Raw genomic sequence first — 21,912 nt, 5'->3', positions numbered from 1 at the left:
AACCTTTTGCCAAAACGTGCGTGTGAAATATGCCACGCAAATGCAATGCAAGGTCGTCATCACCATTTCACCAACACATTTTGGAGTTTGCTAAGTGATCTCCCAACATTTAACAATGGAATAAATTCAAGCACATAAAACTTCTGGCATCTCAGGAATCCACATCGACGCATGGAATATCGATCTATCAATAAACCCTAAAAGAAGATATTCTTGCATGTTACTGATTTAAGCTTGCATTTGCATGTTTTTCTTTTAGGTAAAAAGAAATGAATCATTAATTTTTTAGGTATAAAACAGGTGAAAATTAATACTTAGTGAGGTAAGGTAGCTGAGGATATAAACTGGCATTGCTTCTAGAGTTGGGGCTGTCTGGTTTAAGCTCTGATTAGCCATTACTGTAGCAGTTGTGAGTTCATGATCACTTCAACGAACATAGCTTAAATATGTTCACATTATTACAATTGGTCCTTCCACAGTATTGATTACACATTCGATCATTCCATGATGGTGAAGTTTCTCCTTTATTGAAGGATTTCTTGTTCCTTTCACTGTTTTCCACTAGTAAGTGGCAGCATGTGAATCAAGAGAATGCATATAAAAAAAAAAATACAAATATATATCTGTTTACATTATTTCACTAATTTTGATATGAACTTTATTCAGTCAAATATATATCTAATTCCGCCCAAGAGCAATCTCTTTTATTGATGATTAAGTTCAAATGATGAGTTCATCATGGATTCATTTAATGTATAATCAGAATTTTGAAGTACAATTTTCAATATGGACATCCAAATATATATAAAGATTAATTAATTGAAAAGATAACATATACAATCTAGACGGATTTCATTATTCCAACTTTTTCTTAATTCCATAACTTTTTTAGTGACTCAAAGCCGATTTGATCTATCTTTCAAAATTTTCTTGAAGGTACATTTAAAGAAAAATTTTAAATTAATCTAAATTTACTTGTGGTGTCAAATTATATTTATAAACTCACTAGTGTGTGTTGTTGAACATGAAAAGTACATGCGCATCATTATGCATGAATACCATAAGGCAAAGCTTAAAGCGACGGATGAACTACCAAATGGAATTTAAAAACATTGTGATTACTATTCTCCATAGAAATAATGATGTGAAAACAATTATTGTGAAGAAAAAAGATCAATATGTTAAGTTCAATAGAGTTGTCTAATTGCATATTTTATGAGTAATGCAGTCGTCACTGAACAAAAAAAAAATTCTAAAAGCATAAACAATTAGCATACTAGGGGAAGACTGACGATCCACAAAGCTCCAAGAACAAAACGAAATTAATTTCTCAGCTCAACTTTATGGAGAAATGAGAAGGGAATTTGGTCAAAAATAATATAAGTTGGGGTTTCGATTAAGGGTCTGACTCTAAATCTTTAGGAGTTGAAACTCCCCTAGAATTAGTGTGTAATGAAAAGACATTAGAATTTCTTGATTGATCTAAGTATGTATAGCCTCAACACTGTCCCTTTTGTGTTACAAGACACTTTGACAGGTCTAACAAAGATAGAGTTTGGTAGGGAAAATGGGGGAGTTTGAAAATGGTTGAAGAAATTATCATTTTGCTTACTTTTTTTTTCCTAGCTTGGTCTTGTAACTTTCTCCTCCAAGTAATGAATTTAGGTTTATAATCAAAGGAGTGATAGGTTATATGAACTGGTGGGTGAGCTTAGGTAGCTAAACTGCTGAATTTGATTGGATGGAAGCATCCAATTAAATGAGTATGTTTTTCAAGGCAGAGAGGATTGGTGATTGGTGGTGGAATATTAGCTCCTGGTGATGGGTCATTTTCCTTCTCTGGCCTAATGAGAATGCGAGATGTGAGTCAAATAAAAGTAAATAGCTAGTAAGTTGGTAGTAGTAACAAATTTTTCAGTCAAGACTTGGCCTTTTGGCTTGCTTTCCGACATTATTTCAACTGCAGGCCGTGGGAGGGTGATGGATCAGGGCTTTGCTTGCTGCGGTACTAAGGAATGGTACTTCTGAGCTCTGACTCTGTTGTTTACATTTTTCGGAGGAGCCTGGTTAATGTTATAAGACCGGCAAATTAATATGTGGGAGGAAGGAATAGCAGATAGGAAAATTGTGTGAGAGAAAAAACTAATGACTAGAATTTTCTTGATTAAAAAGCAATGAAGATGGAATATTATCTATTTTATCTCCTATTTTTGTAACTAATTTCAACCAAAAATATATTCACTGTTAGCGTATCAAATATAAACTTTAAATAATAGGCAATGATCTTATTAGTAGTGCATTCGGTTAAAAGTGTATTCCGAAAAGGAAAATCTTTCATTAATATATTACATAATAAAAGAAAAAAATGGAAGCAAAGTGCTTTCCAAAGGAAAGAGGATAACTTGGGTTTTTGCAGAGATGGATTGGGGTTAGGGAGGTTTTTTTCTCTTTTGAGTGGGTATTTACAAACTTTGGGGTTTTCTTTTCGCATAAAAAATGAAAGGAAACAGCAGAGAAAAATAACAAGACTAGTGCAGAGCAGGACTCGGTTCTTCTAGTACCCTTGTAAAGGTAGATCATAGGGATCAGCTTTCAATTAGAAAAAAAAAAATCTTATTTGATCATAAAATGCTAGCTGATTGGTTTTAATTTTTGTTTGTGATGATTTTTCTTTTTTGACGGATTATTCATTTTCTTAAACCGTGGGATAATGGTGCAAATTTTCATGTAAGACTGAGATCAATGCCTCAAAGGATCAATCCATGAAACTCTCTCAATCAACTTTCCAGGTTTCGAGTATCGGCCATGCCAAAACTAAAACGGAAACATTCATTCTGATGATGCCGTAACCAAAGGCACGAAGAAAGCACAAGGAATATGTAACTACTCCATGTAGTTTCAACTTCTGAGAGCAAAATGATGAACTCAATGCTGACATAAATACGACTGAATAACAGATATATGTGATAGCAACACTGACCAACCAAGTCTAGTATCAAGCAATAAAAACACAAGAAAACAATAAAATCTCTAGACATTCAAACTCGGATGACTAATCTGAATGATCTCTGTATTATTTATATCTGAGAAACCCATCTGCTCATCAAAGTTTCCAAGGAATATGTCACCTTAATACATCGCTATAGAGATAAAAAATAAGAACAAGGTGGTGATTCCAGTCAACGCCATCCTGTCAGCACCTCCATTTCCACCTCCAGAATGTCCTGTAAAACTTGAGGAGCTAAATATTAAGGCTGAAGCAGTAGGTAATTCATGCTAGTTACAAAATAGATAGTTTTGCTGATTCATGATTCAGATAAGTAAATCTATTTTATTCAGCCAAGGTTTGTTCCTTTTTCCCAACATCAATTTGCACTATACTCAGACAAGGCCTCGCGTTGTAGTGGCATGGGCCCTTGTACAATAAGTGAAGAACTGAATGGTGTGTCTCAAGTCCTAGAATTGAGCAGGAGCACAGAGTATTGAAAATAGAAATCTTTTGAAGGCATATGTAAACGACTTAGGCAAAGCCTGGTCATAGACTGATGGATATGGTAGCTATTAACTAAAAAAGGTGGATTAAGAAAGAATAAGAGAAAGAGACAGGATGAATGCTATCGGATCATGCAGACTTAGTAATTTAAAATAAAATATAGTAACATAGTACAAAAATTATAAAAAAAAAAATACAAAAATACAAAAATCACATAGTTTAAAATTTTAACAAAAACTATTATAAATTTAATAAAATTAAAAAATTTATATATTTCATATTTAATGTGTCGACACGGATTTAATAAAATAATTTTCATATTTTACACATATTTAACATAAAATAGACATAATACAAATACATAAATAACAATATTTAAAACTATAGACATAACTAGAGATGGCAAATGAGTCCAAACCCTGTCAAATTTCTACTCCACCCAACTCTATAATTTCTTTTAAAAAAATCAGATTTTGAGTTAGATCGAATTTTTGTAAAGAAAATTAAGGTCAGGTCAAGGTTGGGTTTTAGGTAAATCTATCATGACCTAACCTGATATATATAAAAAATATATTTTTATTATTTATTTTATTTTATATTTATATATATTTATTGATAAATTTAGTATTTAATACTTTAATTTAAAATATTAACTTAATAAAAATACTATATTTATGTATGATTAAAATATAATTTATATTAAAAATAATATTTTATAAATATTATATTAAATTAAAATTATTAAATTAATTTTGAATCAAATCAAATCGATTACAATTTTATATATATGTGAATCGATTTAATATAAAAAATAATATTTTAATATTAAATAGGATCAAAATCAAATATATATTTTATAAAATTAAGTCAAAATTACAACAAACAAAAACTAATCTCAATCCGATCCGCTGTCGTTACTAGACATAACATAGTTTTTTCATTGATTACTTTTCTTATTTGCTAAAATGCACAAAGATTTGACCTGTGTATACTGTATTACATGCATCAGAATAAAATTTCTTATCAAATGAAGATATTCAAATTCTATTGTTTAGTTTCTCCCAGGAACTGTATGCAGTTGGATGTTAAAAAAAAAAAAAAACCTTTCTTTTTGGCCATAGATTTCGAGTCAATTTCGGAAGCACCGAAAGTTAAATTCAAGTACTCGCTGACTCCACCTATCCTCTTTCACATTTATAAAAGCTTCAATTTTGACTAGCCAATCAACCAAAAACAATAATAATAAAAACAAAGAAATAAAGTTCACATGTTTTCTCCAAGGCCTGGTCGAAATGAAAAAAACTCACTCAGATTGCTAAAAGTTGCTCCCGACTAAACTCATCAAGAATCCTTTATTCTGAAAGGATCCCGAGAAAGATAATAAAGTCCACTTGAGAAAATTAAAGATATGTTCTGTTACCTGGTGGGGGAGGAGCAGACGTGGGGGTGGGGGTGGGGGCGGGGGCGGTAGCTGTGGCATGGAAAAAACAATCAAGATATCAATAATTAATCTTTTAATCAAAATTATGAAGAATTCTAGCATATCGTACAAGTAAAAACCAATTGATGAAAAGGGCATTTTTTTTCCTGCCAATAGACGTGATGGGGCATACCGTTGCAGGCGCTGAGATTAGTAGTGAGCCCGCATTCACGAGCGATCCTGAAAGCTTCGGTGACAGTGATGTTCAAAGAAGCAAGCAAATTAGGGTCGCTATAGATGTTGCAAAGGCAGGGAAGATCATTAGCCACAGCTTCTCTGAGAGGTTTACAGCAGTCGTCTTGAGGTTGGGCCGTGGCGTTGATAAGGTAAGGATAACAAGGCAGCAGTTTCTGCGCACAAGTTGCTTGCGCATCCGTAACGGTTGCCATCGTGCCCAAAATCACAAGAACCGCCATGATCAACAACTTAGCCATGGCGTTTAGGAATTTCAGTTCGAGTCTGTATATCTTGCCCTGGCTGCTATGTTTTTTGCTTAAATAATGACTTCTTTGGAATTGGAGGGTAAGAGTAAGTCCAGTCTTTGGTCTGGAAAGTGACGGGAGCATATAGTTAATCAGAGATGTGTTCTCATTGGGCGTTGACGTGGCGTTGAGCCGTTGATGCTGCGCTGAAAACGGATTTGAACAAGGGTGTGGTCGTATTCTTAGGGGATATCATTTTGTTTTCCAATTCTTTGCGGATAGTCAATTAATCATGTCATTTTTACCTATATTCTACCCATATTCAATAAAACATTCGAATTTTTATTTGAATGGATATAGAAATAATATAATATTGAGAAAATAAAAATAAACAAAATTTAAAATTTTTATCAAATACAACAATTATGGCAAATAATATAGCACACATTTCATATCCATATTTTATAGATTTATTTGAATGTATTTAATAAATAAACTTTTTATTAAATAATATAAATTATTATTTAGATTAATTAAAATAAATATTTTTTAATTTTAAAATATATATTTATAAAAATATATAAATATACAAAATTTTAATAAAAAAGTTTAAAAAATAAATTATGATTTTTATTTTTTTAAACTATAAGTATGCGAATTATTTATATTCATTAAATATTCATAAAAATAAAAATAAATTTAAAATATCTGTGAGATAGAAATATGATGATAAATATAATATAAAAATTCAAAAATAAAAATAAAAATAAAAGTGCTCTACCCATTAATTTCATATACTATCCGTTTACATTCCCATACTCAATTTGCAAAGAAAAGTATGGTCTTCGTACCTACATTACTATTAATTAGATTATATTAGTTGGTGATTACCTACCACTTTTCCTACGATAGAAAGACATCCTTTTATTACTAATAATTAGTGTTGGCAATGGGTTGGGTCGATACGGATTTTTGTTCGTTTCGAATTCGATTCAATTTTATAAACATAAAATTTGTACTCGTATTTGACTCGAAAACTTTTTTATTTTTTTATATTCGAATCCTACATTATATAAACTGTATTCGATTCAACTCAACCTGAAATTAATAAAATATTATTTTTTAAAATATAAAATATTATTTTTTAAATATAAATACATATAAATTAAAAATAATTAAAAATAATATTTTATATAATATCAGGTCAGGAGGCAAACCCGACCCGACCTCGATTTTCTCTTAATACCATCCAACCCGACTCGAAACCCGATTTAAAAAAAAAAAATTAACCCTATAAAATCGAATTAGGTCGGAATCCATCGGTTCCGAGTTGGACTGCCAATCCTACTAATAATTCAAGGTTGAAAACAATAATCGGCGAGTCAATATCAATTACAAATTGAGATCATATTATTTATAATTATAATATTACAATTAATTAATTAAATTTTAAAATTATGTGAGATCCGATTAAAAATTTATATAAGATTTATAATTATATGTAATGAATTTTCACATATTTTTTTATTATAATTGAAAATTTTTATAATTATAATAAAAAATTATAAATGAAATGTTTCCCCAACAAAATACGTGACATTTTAATTCTATATCAATATATTATGAAAATATACTTTGATATATAAGTAAATATTTAAATTTATATTTGTGATACTCTTTTTATAGGATAAAATCATGAGACATTCAAGTCGAAGCAAATAATATCACATAAGTTGAGTATGCATTTTTATAAATGATATCAAAACATTTATCAATTAAAATATCCACAATGATATTAGCGTACTTACTAATCGAATGGAAATTAAGTGCTATATTATGAGAGTCACATTTAAATTTTTAGTATGAACTAAGTGTTATACGGTGAGAGTCACTTTTAGAATCTCAACATTTAGTGTGATTCTACTTCTATGTGTATTTTGTGTTGTCATTAATGAGGACATTAAGTTTTAATTGAAAATTTTGTGATACTCTAATTTTAAATCAAGATGTTCTAAAAATTTGTTATAATACATAAGTAAAAACATAAATTTATACTTGTAACACACTTTTTTTAAGACAAAATTATAAGATATTCAAATCAAAATGAATAATATCTTATAAATTAAGTGATGCTTTCCATAAAATATTGGCCAGATACATAAAAGGTTTTTTTAGCTTATTATTTAATTATTTAAACTAACTTTTTTTAGGCTTGATCTTTTCATAATTTAGGTATTATAAAACATCTATAAATGTGTAAAATTTACCAATTTTATGTTATTTTTTATTTAATCTATTATCAATAAAATTTTTAGATTTTATAAGCAAGATTTATAGGATAATACATAAAACTTTAAAGTATGTTTTAAAAAATTAAAAAATAAAATATATGTCAACCTTTTAATTTATTTGATAATTAAAAATAATTAAAAATAGAATATATTAAGTGAAATTAAAAATTTACATCGATAATGTTTCAAATATTAACTCTTTAAGGTAGTGTTTAGTATAGGGTAATCACTCCAAAATCATGCTAATCTACATATGATGACTAGATCGTTGTGTTTGATAAGTACTTTGTGGTCCTACATGACAATAATTTTATATCATCAAAAGTGATTAGATCATTATCTTAAAAAGTTATCTAATTCTCATTTAAAAAGATAAAAAAAATTTATTATCGACGTGACATAATATGTAAATTTAATAATAATAAATATTATTCATTTAATATGTAGATTAAAAATTTATTTATTGTCAAATTGTAATTATTTTATATTATTTATTTAATATGTGAATTAAAATTTTATTTTTTTTTAAATTGTGAAATTTTATATTTTCAAATTAATATTCGTAACAAGTTCAAAAATAATTTGTATAATTTTTAACTTTTTATTGTTTTATATATAATATAATCTTTTTTATTATGGTTTTAATATATAATTTTTATTTTCTAATTCAAATTTTTTTACATAATTTATATTATAAAAATTAGTTTATCTAATAAATAAATATATTTATTAATTGAATAATTTAATTATATTTTATTATAACATAAACAAAATTTATTATCTTTTACAAATTATTATTATCAATATTAAAATCGTTAATTTATATAACTGTTGTAATATATATGATTATTTTCATATTTTTAAATAAAATAATATTTAATTATTAATAATACCAAATATATTAATATTTATTTTTTATGAATTAATTATTATTAATTAAATAAAATAATTTTAAATTATGAATGATACGATTACCTTAATAATAAAATTAATTCGATAATCATATTAATACGATAATTTAAAAAATGATACTGCTTAAAGTGAGTTTTAACGATATCATTAATATGACTAACACTTTTTGATAAAAAAATTTCAAAAAAGACTAGAATCGTGCGAATTAGTGAAAAAGTGTGGAGCTTTTAGAACTTCGTACAGGTTGGGAGGAGTCCCTCGGGGAATCTTACCCCACCATCCTCGTATATAGGGGTGTAAATGATATATTAGTACTCGTAAGCTACTCGGGTTCGATTTGAAAAAAACTCGAATTCGGTTCGATTATTATCGAGTCGAGTTCGAGTAGCTCGACTTATCGATCGAGCCGAATTCGAGTATTCTTATATTTGATTCGAGTAGCTCACAAGCCTAATCAAACTTTTATATTTAAATATATTTTTATTATTTTAATTAATAAAATATTTCGAGTCTGAGTTCGAGCATGAATAATCAAACTCTTGTCGAGTATACGAATCGAGCTTATTTTTATATATTAATCGAGCTTAATTGAGCAAGCTCGAGTAGCTCGAATTCGATCACGAATCGAGCTCGAGCTTGAAAAATAAAACTCGATCAAGCTCGAGCTTAGTATCGAGCCCCAAATTGTGAGTCGAACTCAAACTTCTCACTATTCAACTCGGTTCGACTCGTTTACAGCCCTACTTGTATATGCGAATATATAATTTCCGCCATACGTGGCATCTTAACGCCCGTTGTTTTCCAACCTTACATTTGCAAATTGAAACATTACACTTATACCACCAAATCACTTACAATTTTACACAATTGCCATCTATTATTATTTGATGAATAAGAATTTTTATTTATTTGTTAAGAAAATTTTGAAAGCATATTATTTACAAGTAATTGATCGCAATTTAAATTGAATAGAGTTTATAAATAATTTATATAAAGTTCTTATAAATGACATACTTTTATATAATTTTTATTATAATTAAATAATTAAAAAATTATGAATGAAATCATCTTACAATATTGACATTTTTTAAATTCAAGTTGGCCAACACATTTGAATTGAGCTTATAAATTGGAAATCATAATAATGAGCTAAAAGTCTATAACATCAATATTTTGCCTGGAATTTTTTGTTTTTTTAAATTTAAAAATTTAAATTTTGAATCTAACCTTTTCTTTTAACACTAAAATATGTGCATTTATAATTATATAAAATAATCAAATACTCAAATGCTCAAATTTGTCTTTTGTTATAATGGTTGAACTTGATCTTAATTGCAATTTATGGCACTTTTTATGGAAGGGTGTGTATGATTGGAAATAATAAAATTTAAAAAAAATACTAAACACTCTTAAAGATTGAAAAAAAATTTAAGGAAAATTTGTCTTAAATACTTTTTCGTCTATAAAATTAATAAATTTGTAGATATTTTTTTTAATATATTCTAAGTTAATGATTTAAAAAAAATCATAAATGCGCTTATGATTATAAGCCTTTTCTCCTTCAAATTTTAGCTATCACCCAAGCTATTAATAACAAGACTATTACATCTCCCTACAAGTATTATCAATGGGGAAAAATGCATATAAATATGAGATTGTGTTTTCAATCCATGATAATTGCATATGAATATAAATCTTCATGAAATTATGTGAATTTTATTTGTTCTTTATTTTCTTTTTACAAAGCATATTTCACAAATAAATATATTCTCAAACTTGATTTACTTGAATGAATGAAATTTTACTAAGATTCATATATTAAAAATGGAAATCTAAATCCTTAACAAAAAATATAATTAATGAGCTGCTTTATGACAATGAATTCTTAAATCAATATGATTAATGAATTTTTCAGAGTGTTAAATGATTTTTTAAATAATTTTACTTATCTATTATAATAATATTTTGAATAAAATAAAATTTCAATTTAATTACTCTATGTAATATTTAAAAAAATGCAAATAAATCTAAAATTTAAATCTTCCATCTCTATTTTTAAACCACTTTTTTTATAAAAAAAATAATAAATAAAGCAAAGGGTAGGTTATTTTGGTTATTATAATCATACTTGATGGCAAACATATGGCAGACATATGGAATTTTTCTCAAATTTTTTGGTTCAGAAAATTTTTTTTTTGTAGAAATAAAAAGAAATAAAACAGCAAATGGTTAATCAGAGACGTTTCTCATTGGGCGTTGAGTCGTTGATGCTACGGTCAAAACAGATTTGAACCGGGGTGTGGTCGTCTTCTTAGGGGGATATCATTTTCTTTTCCAATTCTTTGACGATAGTCAATTAATCATGTAAATTTTACTCATATTTTACCCATGTTCAATAGAAAAGTTATATTTTAGTTTCATCGGAGAGAGTAATAAATATTAAATTTAAAAAATAAAATGGATATAATTTAAAATTTTTATTAGATATGAAAATAAATATAGATAATATAATAACAATCTCATATATGTATTATATATATATTTAATAAATAAATTTTTTATTTAAAAATATATATTTATAAAAAAATTATATAAATATACAAAATATAACTAAAATATTTTTAAAATAAATTTTTATTTTTTAAAAAATTATAGGTATAAAAATTATTTATATCCATTACCGTTAGGATAAAAATATATTTATAATATTTATAACATATGAATATAAAAATAAATATAATATAAAAATTCTAGAATGAAAATAAAAATGCTCTATTTATTAATTTCATATCCCACTTATCAACACCCCTATAATCAATTTGCAAAGAAAAATTATGGCTTTCTTACCTACATTACTACTAATTAGATTATCTTAATTGGTGACTACCTACCATTTTTACTCCGATTGGAAGACATCCTTTTTGTAATAATTATTCAAGGCTGAAAACAACAATCGGCAAGTCAATATCAATTACAAGTTGAGAACATATTCTTCATAATTATAGTATTACAATTAATTAATTAAATTTTAAAATTATTTTAGATTCAATTAAAAATTTATATGAGATTTATACTTATAAGTAATTGATTCTTACATAATTTTTTTTTATCATAATAAGACAATTGTATAATTGTAATAAAAAAAATTGTAAGTGAAATGCTTCTCTAACAAAATATGTGACATTTCAATCAAGTATTAGGATATTCTGAGAATATGATATGATATATAAGTAAAATTTTAAATTTATACTTGTAAGGTATCTTTTATGAAATAAAATCATGAACATTTAGATCAAAACAAATAATATCTTATAGGTTAAGTATGAATCTTTACAAATGATATCATAGCGCTCATCAGTCAAAATCTTCACAAATAATATTAAAGTGCTCATCAATCGAACGAGAGTTAAGTACTAGACTATAAAAGCCACTTTTAAAATCCTAATAGAAGTTAAGTGCTACATGGTGGGAGTCATATTTAGAATCCCAACATCTAGTGTGATTCATGTTTTGTGTGTGTTTTATGTTGTCATTGATTAAGACATTAAGTTTTAACCAAAAAGTTTATGATACCTCAATATCATATTGAGATGTTCTAAAATTTGTTATAATATATAGTAGAGACATAAACTCATACTTAGAAGATTTTTTTTAAACAAAACTATAAAAACATTTGAATCAAAATGAATAATATATAAACTAACTTTTTAAAGCTTGATTTTGTCATTTTTTAAGTATTCTCTTTGAATAAAAACATCTTTAAATGTGTAAAATTTACCAATTTTATGTTATTTTTCATTTAATCTATTATTAGTAAAATATTTGGATTTTATAAAAAAGATTTATAAGATGATACATATACTTTTAAAGTATGTTTTAAAAATAAAAAAAATAAAATATATGTCAGCCTCTTAATTTATTTGATAATTAAAAATAATTAAAAATAAAATATATCAAGTGAAATTAAAAATTTAAATCGATAATGTATAAAATATTAACTTTTTAATGCAATGTTTGGTATGAGATGTTCACTTAAAAAATTATGGTGATCTACATATGGTAATTAGATTTTTATATTTAATAAGTACTTTATGATCCTTCATGACAATAATCTTAAATCATAGAAAGTTATTAGATCATTACATTGGAAAGTGATCTAATTCCTATAAAAAAATGTGAGAAACTTTTATTACAAAATGAAATGATATGTAAATTTAACAATAATCAATATTACCCATTTAATATGTGAAATAAAAACTTGTTTTTTCTTAAATTTGTAATTATTTTATATTACCTATTTAATATATGAATTAAAATTTTGGTTATTCTTAAAATTGTAAAATGTTTATATGTTCAAATTAATGTTCATAATAAGTTCAAAAATAATTTGTGTATTTTTAACTTTTTAATGTTTTATATATAATATAATCTTTTTATTTTTTTGTAACGCTCCCAATCTCACATCAGGAGGATGTGTGGATAAGGAATGATATATATGTAGAGACTTAATCCCAAACTTGTGAGGCGCCTTTTGTGGGACAAAACCGTGAGACCTTCGGATCAAAGCGGACAATACTTCACAGGTTTGATGCAGGTCTCTACAAATGGTATCAGAGCGGTCACCAGTCCACAGTCGTGAGAGTCACTAAGTGCTACACAGTGGAGCCGTGGGAATCACTAAGTGTTATATGATGGTCTGATGTGATCTTGGTCTTATGGATGGACTCGACTTGACAGGGACGTCAAGCATTAAAGGTGAAGAGATTGTAACGTCCCAATCCCACATTAGGAGGATATGTGGATAAAGAATGATATATATATATATATATAGAAACTTAATCCTAAACTTGTGAGGCACCTTTTGTGGGACAAAATCGTGAGACCTTCAGGTCAAAGCGGACAATACCTCGCAGGTTGGGTGCAGGTCTCTACATTTTTTTATTATGGTTTTAATAGATTATTTTACATAATTTATATTATAAAAATTGGTTTATCTAATAAATAAATTTATTTATTAATTTAATAATTTAATCATAATTTATTATAAAATAAACAAAATATTATTATCTTTTACAAATTATTATTATCAATATTAAAATCATTAACTTATGTAACTGTAACAATATACATGATTATTTTGGTATTTTTAAATAAAATCATATTTAATTTTTAATAATACCAAGCACATAATATTTAATTCCTAGCAATTGATTATTATTAACTAAATAAAATGATTTTAAATCACGAGTGATAATATCACATTAATAATAAGATCACCTTGATAATCTAATATAAATATATAAATGCCAAAGTTTTTGATAAAAAAAAAATTTCAATGTAAATGCCCTATATTATTGACATATGAACGATTTTGAAAATTGCTATATGTTGTTTTATTTTATTTGAATTGTTTTTTTTTAATTAAATTAATTAAATTATTTATTTATTATTATTTACCTTAAATCACTCTCCATAAATTCATATCAAAAGTAATAAAACTTTAATTGTCATCATCATATAATAATTTTTTGTTCTTTTTTTTTTCAATTATAATATTAAACTTTTAAATTGCATTTGTCTAAAAAAAATTCACTTTCTAATATTTTAATCTATGATCTATTTATTTACTTTACCTTTTAAGCTATGTACACATGTTCAATATGCATATATATATATATATATATATATATATTAATTTTAAAATGATTAAAAGATGATCAAATTAATTAAAATTAATTTTGGAACATTTCAAACAAAATGAATTTCATTACCATTATTACACTAATTTCAAAATCCTTATTTTTTCATTTTTTCAAGACAAGTTAAATACATAAAATGTTTGATTATTTTAATTATCAAGCATAAATTACTCTTAATTTAAAATATTATTACTATTCTTGATTTGGTTTTTAAATTCCTTTTAGTAAATTAAACATTCAAAATTTACAAATCATCTCATAGTAATTTTCAAGACCTATCTTATAAATAAGAGTATTTTTGAGATGTTTAAGACATAAATTGCATCCCTACGGTATTTTTTATATTTTCGTGACATTCTTTTGCCACACCGTGAACCTAATTTAGATTTTTTTTTTGTTTGTGATGTTATATATAGATAGATTAGATGTATAAATTACTTTATATTTGGTTTTGTATTATTTTGGGTATTGCTTTGTTTTTTTCTTTTGTGATAAGATATTTTAGATTAATTCTTCATCATAGTTGTATAATGATTTTTTTTAAATCATTTTGAAAAGAAATTTTGAAATTAAGCAAAATTTCTAGAAAATTTAATATTTTAGATTTCTTTTTAAGTTTTGACTATTGCTATTAGTTCTACTATAGTTTAAATTATACATATATTTATATATTTTTATACTTTTTTTAAAGTTTTTATTATGATATCGATTTATATACAAAATTCCTATTATACTTTATTACGAAATAAAAAGAGCAAGGTAATAAATTATAAAAAGTGATCTCTTATCACTTATCCTATCATATGTATCAAGTATATATTTTATTTTTTACTTTTTGTATGAAGTGAGTTGATTTATTTCTTTTCTCAGTGATATATATTTTTTGTTTGTCATTCAATTATATGTTTGTTATCTTGATATTATCACTTTCTTGATTTAACTTGAACACAGAGTTAATTACTATACAAATAAATGAAAATTGATAGAAGTATCTCTTTAATATCAAATTTTTGATACATATAACAAGATAAATATTATAAGTTTTGCGGTAAATAACAATTATTTTTATTAAATAATTCAAAAATGTAAATTTTTTATGCAAAATTTTACTATGTTATATATTTTTTTACTAAATTTTTTGGGATGTGAAATTGTTTTAAAACATTTAGAATAAGTTGAATTTCTTATAATTTTAAAAAACATATAATATCATTTATATTTTAAAAAAGTTAAATTCAAATGTGAATTTTTATTACCTTTAATGTATTGAAATATATAGTCGGCAAAGTAAAATGAAGTGTACATAATAAATTATTCGGTTTATATATATTGAGGATGACATGTTTAAGTTTTATGAGAATACTAACAACGTATTTTATCATTAAAAAATAAAATTTTGTCAAAATTATAAATATAATATTTCTTAAAATAAAATAAGTTTATGTTTTTTTTGATAAATAATATTATAAATTTTAAAAAATAGTATATATATTAAAAAATCATATAATTTTATGGTTGATCTATATTTTTTACATCTGATAGTCTAATTTAGTTTTACATGTCTTTTGATTGTCTATGTCCAAATTGATTTACTTGATAACATTTTACTTTCAATAATATTATAAATTTCAACTTGGATTTGGAAAAAAATTTTAATTATTAGTCCAAAAAAATAAATAAATGAAAATTTAATTACAAATTCAAATAAAAAAGGAATTTGTTACTCATGTATTAAAAAATTTGTATGTATAATCATTTTTCAATCAAAATTTTCATTTATTCTATTTTTATTGTCTTTTTATTTTAAAGTGTTTACATATTAAATGAATATTATTACTAATTTGAATCTTTTTAGTGTAATTACTTCTAAGTTATTATTATTATTAGTCAATTATTAGTATTTAAATTTTCATTTTACTTTATTTAAACTTTATTATAAATTAAAATTATTATCTATGCATCACACAAACTTAAATCTAATTAAATTAATATAATGATCTTAAAAATATACTACACACTGAGTTTTGCACAATACCATTCCATGGGTATAGATGACTAACACTTTTTAACTAAAAAAAATTCAAAAAAAAAAAAAGAATCGTGCGAATTAGTGAACACGTGTGGAGGTTTTAAAGCTCAAGCAATGGATAGGCTGAGGGGAGTCCACCGGAGTCCCTGGCTGCCTGCCCCACCATCCTCATATATGCGGATATATAATTTCTGCCATACGTGGCATCTTCAAGCCCGTTGTTTTCCAACCCTATATTTGCAAATTGGAACGTTGTCCTTTCATTCTTTCCACCTGTGGACACTACTACCACCAATATCACTTACAATTTTACAGAATTGCCATTTATTGTTAGTATTATGAATTTATGATGAATTAGTAGTTGATCACAAGTTAAATTGAATGGAGTTGATAAATAATTTATATAAAGTTCTTATAAATGACATATTTTTACGTAATTTTTTATTATAATTAAATAATTAAAAATTTATAATTAAAAAATTATGAATGAAATTATCTTGCAATATTGACATTTTTTAAATTCAAGTTGGCCAACACATTTGAATTGAGCTTATAAATTGGAAATCATAATAATGAGCTAAAAGTCTATAACATCAATATTTTCTTGGAAAATTTGTTTTTTTTTTTCAATTTAAAAAGTAAAATTTTGAATCTAAATTTTTATTTTAACACTAAAATATGTGCATTTATAATTATATCAAACAATCAAACACTCAAATGCTCAAATTTGACTTTTGTTATAATGGTTGAACTTGATCTTAATTACAATTTATGACACTTTTTATGGGAGGGTGTCTATGATTGGAAAATAAATAAAATTTAAAAAAAAAATTCCTAAGCACTCTTAAAGATTGAAAAAAATTTTTTGAAGGAAATTTTGTCTTAAATATTTTTTTCATTTATAAAATTAATAAATTTATCGATAATTTATATATATTATAAATAAATATTTAAAAAAATCATAAATCCGCTCATTATAAGCCTTTTTTCCTTCAAATTCTAGCTACCACCCAAGTTATTAACAAGACTATTACATTTCCTTTCCAAATTATCAATGGGAAAAATGCATATAAATATGAGATTGTGTTTTTCAATCCATGATAATTGCATGTGAATATAAATTTTCATGAAATTATGTGAATTTTATTTATTTATTTTTGTAACAAAGTAAATTTCATTCCTATAAATACGTTCTCAAACTTGATTTATTTGAATGAATGAAATTTTACTAAGATTCATACATTAAAAGTGAAAATCTAAATCCTAAACCAAAAATATAATTAATGAGTTTATGATGAATTCTAAATCAAAAGATGTGATTAATGAGTTCTTTAGAGACGCTAAATGAATTTTTTAAAATAATATTACTTATTTATTATAATGATATTTTGAATAAAATAAAATTTAAATTTAATTAATTTATGCAATATTTAAAAAAAAAAAATTTAAAATTTAAAATTTAAATCTTCCATCTCTATTTTTAAACCACTTTTTTTATAAAAAAAATAATAAATAAAGCAAAGGGTAGGTTATTTTGGTTATTATAATCATACTTGATGGCAAACATATGGCAGACATAGCGAAATTTTATCAAATTTTTGGGTTCAGAAAAAAAAATTGTAGAAATAAAAAGAAATAAAACAGCAAAAGACGGAACCAAAGCTAAAACTGATGAGAACCTCTTAGTGCTCGTTATCCCTAACCTCACACATAAAAATCACCAACCAAAGCCAATATAAAACAAAGAAGAGAAAACAGAGAGAGTTAGAGTGATAACTGAGAAATAGTAAAAGAAGAAAATGGCAGTAGAGATAGCTCTGAGAGTAACAGGTTCGAGTGCAACTGTTTGTAATCTAAATGGGTCTCAGAGGAGGCCAGCCCCTCTATCTCCTGTAACTCGTTTTCTGGGTCTGCCTCCTCGAGCTTCTTTTTCTTCTTCAATTTCCTCTTCTCTCTCTCAGTTCTTGGGAAGTGTCCGAATTGGCTCTAGATTTCCCATTTCCCGTCATCAACATGGGAAGAGAAGGAACTTCTCTGTCTTCGCTATGGCCGCCGACGGTACATATCCTTTATTTCTCTGTTTCTTGCTCTGTTTTTTCTTGTTTTGTGTTAGTCTTTTAAGTTATGTGGTTGAAATTGTTCATTTCCTGAAGTAATTTGGTGTACCCTTAATTTGGGTTTTATGTTTTGCAACTTTTACACCTGGTTTATGTTTGTTTCAGCTTTAATTTAGTTCTTTCATATCTTGGCCATTGAAATTTGGTGTACTTGCCAGTTTAAGCTAATTTTCGGTTCATTGGACACTCAAATAGTGTGTTGAATTTTCAATCTTTTTCATTTGATACGCATTAGTAAATACTCTTGTTTTTAATTACAAAGTCAAGAGCATTCTTGCCTAGAAGCCTCTTAAGTTTTAAGGGATAATCAGAAGAGAATATTGGACTCCACACATTATGACAAATTTCTTGCTACTTTGTAACATTCTGAGATGGAAATCTTTTTGGTTTCTTCACAGAGACAAAGCGTGAGGTGCCATTGAAAGATTATCGCAATATTGGAATTATGGCTCACATAGATGCAGGAAAGACCACAACAACAGAACGTATTCTATTCTACACAGGAAGAAACTATAAAATTGGTGAGGTACATGAGGGCACCGCTACAATGGACTGGATGGAGCAAGAGCAGGAAAGAGGTATTACCATAACATCAGCTGCAACTACGGCATTTTGGAAAAAGCACCGAATTAATATTATTGATACCCCTGGCCATGTTGACTTCACACTTGAAGTGGAGCGAGCTCTCAGGGTTTTAGATGGAGCTATATGCTTGTTTGACAGTGTTGCTGGTGTTGAACCACAATCTGAAACTGTGTGGAGGCAAGCTGATAAGTATGGAGTACCCAGAATTTGCTTTGTCAATAAGATGGATCGTCTAGGAGCAAACTTTTTCCGGACAAGAGACATGATGGTAACAAATTTGGGTGCTAAACCACTTGTGATTCAACTACCAATTGGTGCAGAAGACAATTTTCAAGGAGTGATTGACCTTGTAAAGATGAAAGCTGTTCTCTGGTCAGGGGAAGAGTTGGGTGCAAAGTTTGACTATGTCGATATTCCAGCTGATCTTGGGGAGTTGGCTGAAGAGTACCGGTCACAAATGATAGAAACCATAGTTGAATTAGATGATCAAGCTATGGAGAGCTATCTAGAAGGAGTTGAGCCTGATGAGGAAACCATTAATAAATTAATTAGGAAAGGTACCATTGGAAGCAGTTTTGTGCCAGTATTATGTGGCTCAGCTTTTAAAAATAAGGGAGTTCAGCCGTTACTTGATGCTGTTATGTATTACTTGCCATCACCTCTTGACTTGCCAGCTATGAAGGGGACTGATCCTGAAAACCCTGAAGTGACAATTGAAAGGACAGCAAGTGATGATGAACCATTTTCTGGACTAGCTTTCAAGATTATGACTGATCCATTTGTGGGATCCCTAACGTTTGTCAGGGTGTATTCAGGGAAGCTTAGTGCAGGATCTTACGTGCTGAATGCAAACAAAGGAAAGAAAGAGAGAATTGGTAGACTTTTGGAAATGCATGCCAACAGTAGAGAGGATGTTAAGGTTGCTTTGGCTGGTGATATTGTTGCTCTTGCAGGTCTAAAAGATACTATTACAGGTGAAACTCTCAGCGATGCTGACCATCCTGTTGTCCTTGAACGGATGGACTTCCCTGATCCCGTGATTAAGATTGCTATTGAACCCAAGACTAAAGCTGATGTTGATAAAATGGCTAATGGCTTGATCAAGCTTGCTCAAGAAGACCCTTCTTTCCACTTCTCACTGGATGAAGAGATCAACCAGACTGTGATTGAAGGAATGGGAGAATTGCATCTAGAGATTATTGTTGATCGTCTGAAGAGAGAGTTCAAGGTTTGTAGAACATCTAATTGTGAAACATATTAATACCCTTAATCATCCATTTCAACTGTGTGTGCATTTAATTACTGTACCAAGGCAAAATATTAAATACACACGCATGCATGCTATTCTTTTGATCTGTTTGGAGATTACTGTTTGCAAAATTGGATCTATTCTTATTATCTCGTCTGTTTATGGGTTGGAGAGTGTTCTCTTGTGAAGTTGTCCTAGGTAAAATCAACACTTCTTCTGCCCCTAGCATTTTAAGTTGGTATCAAGTTCACTTCTAATTGTCATAAATTTGGTTGCTTGGTGCCTGAAGGTAGAAGCTAATATTGGTGTACCTCAAGTAAATTACCGTGAGAGCATTTCTAAAGTTTCAGAAGTAAAGTATGTGCATAAGAAACAGTCAGGTGGGCAAGGGCAGTTTGCTGATATTACTGTACGTTTTGAGCCGATGGGTCCAGGTAGTGGATATGAGTTCAAGAGTGAAATCAAGGGAGGAGCAGTGCCAAAAGAATATATTCCTGGAGTGATGAAGGGACTGGCGGAGTGTATGAATAATGGTGTGCTTGCAGGCTTTCCTGTTGTTGATGTACGTGCCGTGCTAGTAGATGGTTCTTACCACGATGTTGATTCAAGTGTCTTGGCATTTCAGCTGGCAGCCAGGGGAGCCTTCAGAGAGGGGATTAGAAAGGCTGGCCCTAGGATGCTTGAACCTATAATGAAAGTTGAGGTTGTCACACCTGAAGAACACTTGGGTGATGTGATTGGTGATCTCAACTCCCGAAGAGGCCAGATTAACAGCTTTGGTGATAAACCTGGTGGGCTCAAGGTATATCAAATTACGTAGTCCTTTCTTGTTAAATTTGTTGCTTTCAAATTTGTTATTTTCAACATTTACTGTACATAGTAACATGCTTAGACAAACTGCATATTAATAATTAACTCTTAGTTGGTAGAGAGCTTTGGCAGCAGAAGCCCAGATCTGGTACCATTTTGGCATCTGAACCATTGCAATTCTATGACTTAGTTCCATTTTCACATCTGGACCATTCAAACTTCGTATCAGAATGCTAACAGTTGTTCTATAATTTCATTTTGGATTCGAGATGGAGGATAAATTTCCTTGTAATCCTACTGTTCATGGTTTGCTGTTGGATAACTGCAGGTGGTGGATGCCCTAGTTCCGCTCGCGGAGATGTTCCAGTATGTCAGCACTCTCCGAGGAATGACAAAAGGTCGTGCATCCTACACCATGCAACTAGCCAAGTTTGATGTTGTTCCTCAACACATCCAGAACGAGCTTGCTTCAAAAGGGCAAGAAGTTGCCGCTTGATTTGTTTTTTCCTGGCGTCCCAACTACCAGGAGCACAATTTTTTTGTTCACTCCATAAAGTGCAACATTACTCTTCTTTTTCCCTTTTTTTTTTTTTTTAATTTTAAATTTCATGTATCAGTTTGGGATACAAAAGTAACAAATTCGTAAGCACAAACACTGCTTCTGTCTTCAAATTTATTAAGGACAAAACCATTGGATAGCGGAAATGCATATACTTGAAAAAAAAAAAAAGGCAAAGCCATCAAGGGCCCAATCTATTAAACCTTCTTATGCGATAACCAAATAACGGTTAGGTAATTCGGGAAATAAATCAGCCCATGAACAAA

At 27.7% G+C, this 21,912-nt stretch overlaps 2 protein-coding genes across 2 annotated transcripts; one reads left to right on the top strand and one right to left on the bottom strand.

Annotated features, from left to right (window-relative positions):
- Positions 1–2,896: 2,896 nt before the first annotated feature.
- Positions 2,897–5,646, bottom strand: LOC111286752 (non-specific lipid transfer protein GPI-anchored 7-like). Its single transcript, XM_022876936.2, has 3 exons — positions 5,107–5,646; positions 4,914–4,964; positions 2,897–3,224 (listed from the first exon to the last, which is right to left on the bottom strand). The coding sequence occupies exons 1-3, from the start codon at positions 5,537–5,539 to the stop codon at positions 3,130–3,132; spliced, it is 579 nt and encodes a 192-aa protein (XP_022732671.2). The 5' UTR covers positions 5,540–5,646; the 3' UTR covers positions 2,897–3,129.
- A 12,338-nt stretch (positions 5,647–17,984) lies between these two features.
- LOC111277334 (elongation factor G-2, chloroplastic) lies at positions 17,985–21,792 on the top strand. Its single transcript, XM_022863719.2, has 4 exons — positions 17,985–18,384; positions 18,842–20,256; positions 20,567–21,079; positions 21,416–21,792. The coding sequence occupies exons 1-4, from the start codon at positions 18,126–18,128 to the stop codon at positions 21,581–21,583; spliced, it is 2,355 nt and encodes a 784-aa protein (XP_022719454.2). The 5' UTR covers positions 17,985–18,125; the 3' UTR covers positions 21,584–21,792.
- Positions 21,793–21,912: the final 120 nt, after the last annotated feature.

The sequence above is a fragment of the Durio zibethinus genome, chromosome 17 (genome assembly GCF_047325235.1).
Source record: "Durio zibethinus cultivar Kanyao isolate XHJ-2024 chromosome 17, ASM4732523v1, whole genome shotgun sequence".
Lineage (NCBI taxonomy): Eukaryota > Viridiplantae > Streptophyta > Magnoliopsida > Malvales > Malvaceae > Durio > Durio zibethinus.
Note: the sequence above shows the minus strand (reverse complement) of the source record. Positions and strands in the feature narration are given on the sequence as shown.